The sequence below is a fragment of the Rhinopithecus roxellana genome, chromosome 1, assembly GCF_007565055.1.
Source record: "Rhinopithecus roxellana isolate Shanxi Qingling chromosome 1, ASM756505v1, whole genome shotgun sequence".
In the NCBI taxonomy this organism is placed as follows: Eukaryota; Metazoa; Chordata; class Mammalia; order Primates; family Cercopithecidae; genus Rhinopithecus; species Rhinopithecus roxellana.
Window position 1 is genome coordinate 44,923,798 of NC_044549.1, and position 13,453 is coordinate 44,937,250.

The window sequence follows — 13,453 nt, forward strand, 5'->3', positions numbered from 1 at the left end:
AAGGACCATGGTAACATCCAATTACAATCTCCTCTTACCTTTAGACACTAATAGACACATTTCTCCTCAATTGATGTTGAGAGATATATGCATATACCATAACATGATTTTTGAGCAAAAGCAACTTTTAAGAGGGGATAGTATTACAAATAGAAGGGACTGACCCAGCGACCTTGACACACCTGATATTAAGAACCATAATCACAGCCTGTTAATCTCATCTGTTTCCTTCAAGAAAGGAAAATCTTTAAGACCTTGTCAGAAGGTCTTAGGCTCAGGTAGGGGATTTTCTCTAGTGGGTTCCATGACATCTGTATATGGTTTCAGAAAAATCCGTTGACATTGACACTTTCTGGGATACTGTTAGTTCTTCTCAAGGCCATTTGCATGAAAGTGATTTATGTTCATGTCTTGTCTTAGTGTTAGACTGTGAGCTCCTTGAAGGTGGAATTCTGATATTATTTATTTGTATGTGCTCACAAGCCAGCATAGTTCCTAGAATGTTGCCAGGTTTAGCAAAAACCAAAACAAAACATATTTGTTGTTTGTCTGAGATTCAAATTTAACTGGGTGCCCTGTTTTTTTTTTCTGGCAACCCTATTCATGGCACATAGCTAACCTCAATAAATATTGATGAGTGAGAGGATGAATGAATGACTAGCACAGTACCAACAAATGGAGAGATAAACTGGTAAAAACTTCAATTGACCATATAAAAGACACTCATCTAAATTATGCCTAACAATCACAGAACAACAACACTGTGTCTGGTTAACGTACTACTTTTTAACGTCTGACAGTCTGACTTTGATTGGAGATGCATTTTCTATCCATGCTTTGTCAGCCACTTTTACTCAGTGTCCACGTGGGAAGAATACTAATCTCCTGGTAATGAAGGTGTTTTGTTCCAACAATTTCACATCTTAATTCCACACATTTCTGATTTCTTATGTTTAATTGTTTATTAATAGTGTGTACCAGTTGTACAAGAAAATTGATTTTGGGTAGTATATGGGTTTCAGTCATTCTGAAGTACAATCGTCCCTGTATCTTCCTTTAAAATTGCCAAAATTGTGCTTTTACTCCAGTCGAACCCTGGGGTTTTGGGTAAAGTCATTCACCGTGATTATACCATCAGGACCAATTCTGTTTGGAAAAAGGTATATCTGCAGTTAGTTCATTGACAATCTTAGAAAGACAATATACAAACAACTCTCTCATTTCACATTAATTCTGCTGTTGCTCCTTTTTCTGTGTGTGTGTGTGTGTGTGTGTGTGTTTCTGAGACAGGGTCTGGCTCCGTCATTCAGGCTGGAGTAACTGGTGCAATCCCGGCTCACTGCAACCTCTGCCTCCTGGGCTCAAGCCATTCTCCCAATTAACTGGTGCAGGCACACACCACCGTGCTCAGCTAATTTTTGTATTTTTAGTAAAGATGGGTTTTCACCATATTGCCCAGGCTAGTCTTGAATTCCTGAGCTCAAGCCATCCCTAGGGTTACAGGTGTGAGCCACCATGCCCAGCCCTCTTTTTCTTTTAACCCTGCTTCTCCTCCTCCTTCTTCTCCTCCACTTCTGTTCCACTGGTCATAGCTAAGCGTGAGTCAGAGTTACTGGGGGGCTTATAAAGACACAGATTCCTGGGCTCCGTCCCTAGAGTTTATGATTCCATAGGTCCAGGGTATAGCCTGAGATTCTGCATTTCTAACATGTTCTCAGGTGCTGCTGCCGCTACTGCTAGTCTCAGAAGGACTTAAAGAATTGTTGTCCTATATCATTCTTTTCCTTCCTCTTCTCCTTCCCTTTCCCCTTTTCTTTCAGATCCATATTTCATGTTTCTCACAATACTTTTCTGTTTCCAGAGCAGTATAATACAATAATCTCACTATCTTGGCCTGGTAGATTTGTTTTCCTGGTATTCTTTCACCTCCAATTGGCGAAAGTTAACTTACACTTCCTGTTCTATGTAGTTTAGCATCCTGCTGACGTGTGATGCAGAGATCTCCCCATCCACTTCGGCAATATACGTGTAGAGAAACTGGAAGGTGCTGAACGGGATCCGGGGCAACCCACCATTATGGTCACATGATAAGACCTCACACACTATCTTGAGAGTTTTGGTAATAGTCTATAAAAGTTAGATAAAATGAGGAGAAAGTTACTCTTCCAGGCAGTATTCCTGAGATCCGTTGAGATACAAGAAAGAAAACAAAAATATTCCTCTTATAAAATGAAGTGGGAACAATTTAAGATTCTAGAAAGCTTGAAATTTTTACATTCAAATGTCACTAATTCATTCTAAAAAAATTAAGTTTTGGGTATCTTTATTTTTTTCTTTCTTTGTTGGAAGACTACTCGAGGAATTAAATTTATAAATTCCTGAGTACTTTAAGATATTTATTACTTTAGCCCGAATAACCTCACTAAAGGAGGGAAGTTGATTTGCATTCTATATAGTTAGAATTATTATTTTTACCCTCCAATCTTTAAACAGCTGAGATAAATGGTCTAGCCCATATAATCCAGCAAGATACTTGTGGCAATGACACAGTAGAGGAGAAGAAGGTAAGAGAAGGGTAATTTCCCCATAAAAATAGAGACCCAGGAAGATACTGGAAAAATGGTCTTGAACATCAAGATAAACATTCCTCTAAAGCATCTGGGCCCATCTAAATAGAATCACCTAGTGCTTTCTTTAATATTACATAATACTAACCTTTATATTGTTGGGGAAATATTGGTTGACAATGAGTGCCAGGAATTTTAATAGAAGGGTTACTACAGAAGCAAACCCTCCTTACAATGAAACTTGAACATTAAAGGAGCATGCTCAGAACTAATCTCATGTCGTTACATAAACCCACCCTTTGAATAAATAATACAAGCGAAAGAGTTGTGAAATGAAGGTCAACATACAGATCTTGGTGGTTTACTGAAACTGATGATGTATAAATCATCCTGACACACCCTTCCAGGGATCAGTGAAAGATCAGTCCTGAGTCCTTAGGGGGAGTGAAAAAGCAGCTGCTGTATCTTCCCACATGATTAGCAGCAGAGACTTGTCCTGCCTTAGCAGTTGATGTTTGCTGTTCTCCTCTCATCCTCTCCCAGAACAGAATGATTGCCTAGATGGGGCTTCTCTAACTGTGGTGTGTGTTACCCAGGAGTGTAATCTATGTCAGGAGGTACTGAGGTACTGAGGATGTGAATAAACTCTTCCTTGAGTGATAGTTTGAATTGATGGCAAGTAATTTAAACATAATTTGTAATAATTATTAATTTTAATTGAGTTAATATTTAAAATTTCTTTCTTTACATTTAATAAGCATTGTTATTTTCTGAAACAAAATTTTCAATAAACCACATGATGTCAAAAAAAATTGAGTTTGAGGCAGGCCACCTTCCTTTCCTCTCCCCTGCCCCTGGGGGTCCTCTCATGGAAATCGCTGTGAAACACTGCATCTTCTAGGCACTTCCACTTAATTCAGAGCGGGTGGGAGGGCAGGCATGGGCTAACTAGTATACACGAGGCTGTCTGGGAGGATGGTAAGTCATGCATGTGAGTGGGAGAATGGTTTGGGGTAGATTTGCAAGCACACTCTGAACTTTATAATTTCCACCCACAGCTCACCCGTTTCTGTAAAAAAACAAACAAGCAAACAAAAACAACCCTCTGCACCCCTAATGCTTTGTTCTGTTGCCCTCTCCCATGGGGTGCTGGTATGGGCTGAATTGTTCCCCCTAAAATTCATATATCAAAGCCTTAACCCCAGAACTGGAGAATGCGATTGTATTTGAACATACGACCTTCAAAAAGATAAGTTAAAATGAAGTCAGTAGGGTGTCTCTATAAGAACAGGAGTGAGGACATAAAGAGAGAGCCACCAGACATGCAGGCACAGAGGGACACAGTTCGAGAAGCTGGCCATTTTTAAGAGAAGGAGAAACACCTCAGAAGAAAGCAATCCTGCTGACAGCTTCTTCCCAGAACTTCTGTCCTCCAGAACTGAGAGACAACAAATTTCTGTTGTTCAAGCCACCAAGTCATGGCAGCCCTAACAAACGAATATAGGGGCTGTCAGCCCTACACATCATCTTTTATTGATTATTCAAACAACAAACCTTCAAATTCTATTGCCTCATAAGATTTTTAAGTATTTTTAAAGATTTAATAAATGGATGAGTGGATAAATAACTCTTTGGACTGGAGCTATTTGGTAAACTGACATAAATCTAAAGTAAACAGATCTTCATTCTCTTGCACAATATTTTTTTGGGATCTGCTTCACAGACATAATCTTTTCTTTTTTTTTTTTTGGTGACTGTAAATTTAATATCTTGTCTCAGTACTTTGTTGGTGGTTCATGTCTTTTTTTTTTTATTATTATACTTTAAGTTCTAGGGTACATGTGCATAACGTGCAGGTTTGTTACATATGTATACTTGTGCCATGTTGGTGTGCTGCACCCATCAACACGTCAGCACCCCTCAATTCATCATTTATATCAGGTATAACTCCCAATGCAATCCCTCCCCCCTCCCCCCTCCCCATGATAGGCCCCGGTGTGTGATGTTCCCCTTCCCGAGTTCAAGTGATCTCATTGTTCAGTTCCCACCTATGAGTGAGAACATGCGGTGTTTGGTTTTCTGTTCTTGTGATAGTTTGCTAAGAATGATGGTTTCCAGCTGCATCCATGTCCCTACAAAGGACGCAAACTCATCCTTTTTTATGGCTGCATGATATTCCATGGTGTATATGTGCCACATTTTCTTAATCCAGACAGACATAATCTTTAAGCATCTTGTGAGCTTCATTTTCAAAGTTAGAGGTGAAAGCCTTGAAATGTAAATCATTTGCTAACAAAATATGTCATTCCTTCCAGTGAACAGGATTATTTTCTACATACGTGATCTCTTTCTTTTTTTAATAATCAGTTCAGTGGAACAGGAGGTGGCATAGGCCAGTCCAGAAGAAGGAGTGCTGAAGGGAGGAGAAATGCAGGTCTGCATGCCATTGCATTCTGAATAATGTGCATTAGACGCAGAGAGCTCAAGATGGAGTAAATGTACCTATTACCTACTGGAGTAAAAATTCTTGTTACTAGTCTCTTCTACAAGGAACAAACTGGCTTTTCTGAATGGTATAGAGATCCTGTCTTGCTGTTGAATTTGCAAAGGAAAGAGAAATTCTGGGCTTGCCTCTGAGGATATATGAATTAACTAGGATGCAAGGTCTCCACCAGATGGTGACCCCTGACTTAGTCTCAGCTATAACAAAATACCTTGGACTGGGTAATTTATAAACAACAGAAATTTATTGCTCACAGTTTTGGAGTCTGGGTAGTCCAAGACCAAGGAGCCAGCAGATTTGCTCTCTGGTGAGGGCCTGTTCCTCATGAATGATGCTTTCTATGTGTCCTCAGTTGGTAGAGGGGCAACTTTTATAAGGGCACTAATCCCATTCATGAGGGCTCCACCCTCGTGACCCAATCAACTCCCAGAGGCCCTACTTTTTTTTTTTTTTTTTTTGAGACGGAGTCTTACTCTGTCGCCGGGGCTGGAGTGCAGTGGCCGGATCTCAGCTCACTGCAAGCTCCGCCTCCCGGGTTCACGCCATTCTCCTGCCTCAGCCTCCCGGGTAGCTGGGACTACAGGCGCCCGCCACCTCGCCCGGCTAGTTTTTTCTATTTTTTAGTAGAGACGGGGTTTCACCGTGTTAGCCAGGATGGTCTCGATCTCCTGACCTCATGATCCGCCCGTCTCGGCCTCCCAAAGTGCTGGGATTACAGGCTTGAGCCACCGCGCCCGGCCTCAGAGGCCCTACTTTTAAGGCCATCATTTTGGAAGTTGAGATTTCAATTTATGAATTTTGGGAGGACACAAACATTCACACCGTATCACTGACCAGCCCCACATTTAAGATCCCAGAAACAGTCCAGCATGATAGAAATGAATATAAGGGTATTGATTACTGGTTTCATAGGGCACCCCTTATTTACAGACTTAACCTCCAGGCTGACTTTACCTCTAGAGGTTCTTTGACATGGGGATGATGAGGAGCAAAGTCAGATATGTCAAGGCCTCTTAGAATTGGAGGAGCTCACTGTTATTCAGAGGTAGGCCTGAGGGTGTCTCAGAGGAAGCAGAGAAGTGGAGATAGAATCACAGGATGTCAGAGGTAGATGAACCTCATGGAACACTGAATCCCACCTCCTTGCTTTAGAAGGGAAGTAGAAAGATACAATTCACCTCATGGTTTCCCCTCTCCAGTTTGGGAGGCAGGTACATCAGAGGAAAGTTCGCATCTACACATTGGACCAAACAGAGGGAGGGTTGGAATCTGACTTTCCAAAGTCACTCTTTGTTACTCTGAGGTATGGGGATATGGGAAGGGCTCAGACACATCACACACTGGTGAGGGGCTGTGAAGTAGACCACCAGAGCCAGGGAGCAGATAGGACACCCTGGCAAAGACTCAAAGAGGCCCTCAACACCATTGAGAACTGAAATGAGCTGGTCGGGGAGGCATTGTCAGCCTTTCACCAGTCTGGGAGAGACGAGACCAAAAACTTAAGCTGCAAGCAGCTAGTGACCAGACAGACAAGCATTGCCATGGAGACCAGAGATGCCAGGGAAGACTGAGGGATGTGGGAAACCCTTCATTTGACTGCTCTGTGGTCCTAGAGTCACTTCTTTCCGTCTATATTCAATTGCCATCTTGGAGAAGAGAGCGTGGTAAGAAAAACCTGAGATACTGGGAAATTTATCTTTAGGCTGTTTCAGTTACCACATCAGACTAAAATTTCAGGATTGGATTGAATTTATTTATTTTCTTATTTGACCCTTTGTGGGTGAGATAGACCAAGAAGATCCAAATTAACTACAGATAAAATTTTAAAGGTATATTTTCACCCCAAAATGTCTCAAAATGTGGTGTGAAAAAATCTGTAACCCTATGAGAATTTAATAAAATATGTCCATTTTTTATCTTCCCATTTGTGATTTTCCCCAGTCCTGATTGACAACTCATAGGCCTCTGCTGCTTACTTTTCTTTCCTCCTTGGAGGACAGTGATTTATTCAGTAATAAATGCTATAAAGGAAAATGAAGAAAAAAAGAGCCACAAATGTCCTCTTGTTTACTTCTCTCTAAAGAAATGATTATGGTGAAGGCTGTAGGGGAACCTATAGGAAAAGTTGGACTACAATATTTCCACTAAATTTTCTCAGAAATAAAACTGTCAAGTATGTATTCCAAGCATATTTGAGAAGAACAAGATTATGTTTAGATATGCTGAATGATTCAGACTACCTTTTCATACCATTCGGTTTTGGCAGACGCAATTATTTTCTCAATAATTTTCAAACTTGTGTGTATCTCGGGGATTCTTTTAAAAAAACATGTTTTTGATTCATTTTAAGTTATTTTAACAATGTTTAACAATGTAAGTCCAATATAAGATACCCAAGCTTTAAATATCTATACATATAAACTGGTTTCAGCATCTTTGGCTTCAAAGCAGTAAAACTGCTTTTCCAATATCAAACAAGTCAAATTTGGAAAAGGCATAAATCTGTATGAACATCCTGCATCCATGGAGATGTCATGACTAAATTCAGAAATAACCTCATCTCTCTCTCTCTCTCTTTTTTCTTTTTCTTTTTTTTTTTGCTTTCTTATGTCTGACTTTTGCATCCAATTCTGTTTATTACATAGTTTTCTATAAGATTGTACCCCCTTTAAAAAGTGTCTATTGATATATATTCTAGGTGTCTGGAAGTCTTTTTCTGCAGCCGGCTCTTGGCTGTCTCTGGGAATGTGAATGGAGGGAGTGGAGTGAAAATAAGTCTGAGGGCAATATTCATAAATAATCCAAGAACTACACTGTAGTCAGCTCTCCCCAGAGCCTGACGATGGTGTCTCCCTCTGCCCCTCCCAGCCCCTGCTTCTGCCTGACGAGCACAGAAAAGACTTTGCTTTAGAGAGGAGAAGGACAAGGCGAGAAGAGGCATGTCTATCATCAGCCCTGGAGAGTTGACCACGTGTATAGATCCACTGCCCTTCCAGGCCCGGAGGGAGATTGCCCCCTCAGGAACAAAAAACAGTCAAGCTAACTTACAACTCCCAGAGCGCTGCAAGCAAGGGCTAAAAACTTCAGCCACTCGATCTCCTCCGTGAAGCGACCCACATTCATCACACTATTAAACAGATCTGTTGGAAGATTCACCACTTTCCACATCTGGGCCAGCTCCTCTGCATGGACGATCAGTCTCCCAGCAACCTGCAGGGCAGGGGACAGACACAACACAGAGATGTGGGAGAAGTTGAGACAAGGCCCTGAGAAACACCCCGCCCCCAGGCCAGGTCCACATCTCCCAGCACATGGCAAGGGGCGGGAGGGGTGTTAGGAAGGTACAAGATGGCTCTGTGTGGCAGTTATCTTCGCAAATCCTAGTGAAGAGCATGCTGAAATATAATTTATTAATTGTTAAACTTTAGGTGTCAGAATTATGCAAAAGATATACATTCATATTACATTTTAATTTCTGGTGATGCTTTTATCTGCTGTTGTATTCCTAAATTGTTTTATTCCTTACATGACAGATAGAACAGCCTGAAAACAAAACCAGGGGGTAGATGGCTTACCTCAGACCACTAATTAATGGTAAAATTAAAACAAGACATAGGTCTCTTTCTTCCGGATTGCAATGAGTTCTTAGCTCTAGACCTCAAGCGCATCCCTCATGCTTTCCCTGGAATGATATGGAGTATGTGGCTGACCTGTGGGGATTTGGTCTGGACACCTAATGTTGCTTGATCCCAGGTACTTTAGAGCTCTGTCATGTTCACTGCCAAGGTACTTGGTGGATAAAGGGGGGGAAGGTGACTGGTTGTTGGCCACCAATGCAACAAGAGCACAGATGCCCCTGATGAAGTGCTCCACCACCTTTCCTGACCCTCTGATTCTAGTGAAATGCTAAGCCTCTGGGACCAAGGTAGTTAGCCACACCAGTCCTAAATCACCCCTAATCTCTCTATCCTGGATCATAAAGCAGGGTATGGTGGTGCTCAACCGTATTTCCTGGGAATTGGCCAAACCACAAACTTTCTCAAGCTGGACCCTCCTCATGCATCCATTCACCAGGCAGCTGCCAGGATGATGTGGCTGTGAAGAGGCTCACAGCCTCTCCCTAAAAGCTAAAAGCTATGTCTGGACCTGGGTTAGCTGGGGAGCTGAAATATGCCCTTCCCCAAACTGTGATTGGCATCATATTATGGTCTTGATCAGTAAGGGAGACACTGTCGAGTGACTGAGGGCCTGCACTTTTCTGGAGAGATGAGATTAGGATTGCATTGAACCCCTGTACATTCTGCCAGCTTCAAGGAAACCTGGGATGACCCCACCAATGACTCAGCCTGCAGCCTATTTCAAAATTATTCCCATTTCCCCAAGGGAAGGTTTACTTTCAGTCCACGGTTTAGTGTATTTTAGGGTGGTGCTAAGTGGTCAGCTGACTGGCAGGAGAAGAGAGGGCTTTCATCTGTACCCACCCAGCCTCAACACTGTGCTACATTCCCCTCAATGCTGCAGCAGGGCCCTTACCTGAGAATGCAGGACCTTTAACAGCTCAGGTGTTAGTTCTGTCCAGTTACACAAAGCAGCTTGCTCAGACCGCTCTCTCACCGGAGGCATCTCTCTACATAGGGCCTCAAAATAACTACAAGAAAAAAGTCAGAGAGTAGGAGGAGCATCCTATATCCAGTGGCCTCTGGCTGTTCTAGCAGTCCTTCCCCCTTTTTCTGAGGGAAGGAGGTAGAGAAAGGAATCTTTGTTAAGTGGCTTTTATGTGTCATTGTGTTTAGTTCACTTACATATGGGAAAAGCCTGAATGTGTTACTCTCCACTTAGGGCATAGAGAATGCTTAGAGAATACAAAGCTTTGTTCTTCTCTAGGGATGAGGAAGAACCAAGAAAAGTTTGGGTATGCAATTCTCTGGAGCATATCGGGTTCAGGTTTCTTTTTCAGTCATCTCTGAGAGTTTTATACATGCAGATGTATATTACATATGTATATATAATCTTGGGAAGAGAAGTTGGAAGAGAACTAAAAACAAAGGGGAAGACAGCACAGGAATGGTGACTAGGGCCTGTAATCCGGCGACTCCAGAGGCTAAGGCTGGAAGAGCACTTGAGCCCAGGAGTTTGAGGCTGCAGTGAACTATAATTGTGCCACCACACTCCAGACTGGGTGACAGAGTGAGACCCCCATCTCTGAAGAAACAAAAAAGGAGGGAAGGGGAAGAGATGGAAGTATCCTAGGGGTGAATCAGGAAGGGTTTCTGGCCGGAGGTAGTGAGGCTTGGGGCTTTAAGAGAGAAGGGAGAGAGGGTTGTCAGGGCACCGTGCAAGGCTCAGTAGAGAAGACAAGCCAAAGAATGTTTGAGATAATCTGAAGTTATATGGTAACTGTGAAATAAAACTGTTTCTCCATCTTCCCTCAAAATTTTCAGTAAAATCTGCCTGCTCCTCAATATTTTGTGGAGTGGACTTTGTTTTGGGGCATTGTGGAACAAGTACTGAGTTCTGTTTCAGGATTGGTATAAGATGAAAAGAGGCTGCCTGCAGCAGGGAACGGACATGAGCCGCTGACATGTGGGTCACCAATGCTGTATGGCAGCATCTGTCTCCATCAAAGGCTGGTTATTGACGATCCATGAGCCACAAATTTCTGTCCCTCCCTGCTTTTTTCCCTCCATTACTTCCTCCAGATCCAGGTAGTATGTAAATAAATATAGAGGGAATTTAGTAAAAGTCCATTTTAGGGTCAAGCCATACAATGATGGGCTAACCATTGCCTGTCTCTGAGCCACATAGCAAGGCAGAGCTAAAGCTACATGGACTAAAGCAGTAACTGCCAGTCACCCCTTGGAGGTCATCAGCAGGAAGGGCAGAAGAAATACGTTAAGGCCACATTTAACAACGTGCATGAGAAATCTCTGCACACAGATCAGTGTTGGGGTGGGCGGGGTGTGGGTGCAATGTGACAACAGGAGCGGGGTGTGGCCTCAGGCTTTATAACCAGACTTGGGTGGTATAAATGGGAGGGACAGAGACACACAGCACCTCATTCTACAGAAGTGCTGCCCAGGTAGAGTAACACTCAGCACCAACATCTCTGGACTTCTCGTGGAATTGGTTAGACAACATGGAAATAAAGCTGTAATCATGGATTTCGTTGTTTGGGTTATTGAGCTTCATTTGCAAGTGATCAGGTCCATGGTTATACACATAGATTGCAAATTTGTGTTGTAACACATGCCTACCAGAGGACAAATAAGTATATGTCCTGCCGATGCCTGGTAAGAGGTTTCTTCGTTGACAACATATATGTAGGGAAATTCTTACTTGCAATGGATTAAATATGTATTTTGTCTTGGAAATACTTCGTAGAGTTTTATTCTCTAAAATGGTACAGGTTTTAAGTAAGTCACATACAACCATCTGAGCAGTGCTTTTCACGTCTGGATAGAAAGGAGGGGGCTCTTAGGTCATACCCTCCTTTTTCATTGTGGTTAAACTATAAACTAAGTTTTCATGGATGTCTAAAAAATTATAGCATGTGATACAATATGAGAACGAGCAGGCTACAACAGTGAATGCCTTCTTGCATAAATGTCAGGGACAATACTAAGCAATGTCATTTTGCTTATTATAAAAGCAGCACAAGGACAATAAAATAGGTTTGAAAGTAACGTATAAGATAAAGTGTGTCTATCTGACTATGCCAAAATAAATTAGTCTTCTGATGCTAAAGTTCAATCGTAGAGGCAATATATAAAATTTAGAATAGAAAACCAAACAGGGCTTATTACTAGGCAAAGCAACCGCCATTTATGTTTCTTTTTATGAGCACCCCTGGCCTATTTTCCTTCCAGTTGTAAAAGCTGCATCCTAATCCAGCCCGGGAGCACAGCACTGGCCCAGAGACTCCGAAAGGCCCCTCTTAGATGACATTTTGTGTCTTCTCAAAGGTGTCCACACTCTCCCCACCATCTGCGCAGTACACCCACTCACAGCCTCAGGCTGAGGACATCTTCTCTTCCCCAACTCACTGGCTTTCTCTCAACGGCCTCTCTCACTCTCCCCTTCCTACTGAAACCCTCCTAAGCAGGGAATCATAAAACAGTAAAAATAGCCTGAAAATGGTCCGAGAGGTCTAGTTATCCTCCAGCTCCTGTCTCAAGTCCTGGTTCCCCAGTTTCAAGCAGGCAAGTTTGTCTAAGGAGCAGTTTCATAGCTGAGAGGCTTTCTGTGCAAAGCTGCTTCAGTCCAGGCCCGCAGCGATTGTTGTGTAAGCTCCATCTACTGAGCAGCCTCTGGAGGTCGCTCCTGAAAGAAGGCCCGCGTGTTTGAGGCACACAGTTTTCAGCCATGCCTGAGTACCCCATCACTCTGCTTGGCCTTTCTCCAGAATGCAATGGGTACTGTGCAGACATCTTTATGTTGGCAAAACAAATCCGTTCAGAGAAACACTAAAGAAAATAACAATTTCCTCAAAGACAAGATACAAAGCGTCTTTGGTTGGGTCCAAGTAAGAGTTTTAACACAGGGGAGGAAAGTGTCTCTTTAGAGGGGTGAACTAGCTGGACTGGTCCCACCCCATCCACCCAGGGCGGTCGCGTCCCTCCCCCGGCTGCACTGCTGCCATCTAGTGGTGAGACAGGAGAACGAAGAAAGGCAGGTTAAGCTTCGGAGATTCCCAGCCCTTCGTTCCACCCGGACTGGGAAAAGGAGTGCAGGGAGGAGGTGGGTGTGCATACGCTGGTGTGACGTGGTCACTTAACTCTTGCTGCTTGCCCCCAGGACACGGTCTATTGACCTGGCGTCCTACTGTTCAATCTGGCTCGCTTAGGGGAAGCATCCCAACCTCACCCGACTAGATGTAATATTTATGTGTGGATTTTAAAGCATCAAAGCAATGCGAGAGCTAAAACAAAGATGATGCCAGTTAGTCCCGACCCCCTGGCTGCAGCCATGACAACCTCTGCGGTTTTCCAGGACCCTCTCTCTCCGGCCGTCCTCCAAGGGGTGAAGACGAGAAAGGAGCACGTACTCGGCTGCCCACTGGATGAGGTCCTGCGGCTGCGCCCGAATGGCGGCTTTGGCAAACTCCTTCAGCATCTTCGGCAGCTGCGGCGGGATGCATGTTGGCTTCTCTGTCTGAGCCATTGATTGGTTGGCCTATTCTCAGGAGAAAAAATGCCTAAGATGAAAACTTGGACTCATACGATAAGAGCAATCCTGGACAGGAGGTCACCCAGCCTCTGTTTGACATTCAATTTTGGGGACCCTGCAAGACAAATGCATTCTATTGTTACACAACGCCAAGGTTAGAAAGCCGTCTGCTAACCCCTACTTTTTGTTGTAAATAGTTATATCTTTTACACAGGCC

At 43.1% G+C, this 13,453-nt stretch overlaps 1 protein-coding gene across 1 annotated transcript; it reads right to left on the minus strand.

The window, feature by feature from the left end:
- Positions 1–1,050: 1,050 nt before the first annotated feature.
- On the minus strand, positions 1,051–13,230 carry ROPN1 (rhophilin associated tail protein 1). Its single transcript, XM_010354824.2, has 5 exons — positions 13,115–13,230; positions 9,604–9,718; positions 8,119–8,280; positions 1,952–2,127; positions 1,051–1,146 (listed from the first exon to the last, which is right to left on the minus strand). Exons 1-5 carry the CDS (start codon positions 13,228–13,230, stop codon positions 1,080–1,082), a joined length of 636 nt encoding a protein of 211 aa, XP_010353126.1. The 3' UTR covers positions 1,051–1,079.
- Positions 13,231–13,453: the final 223 nt, after the last annotated feature.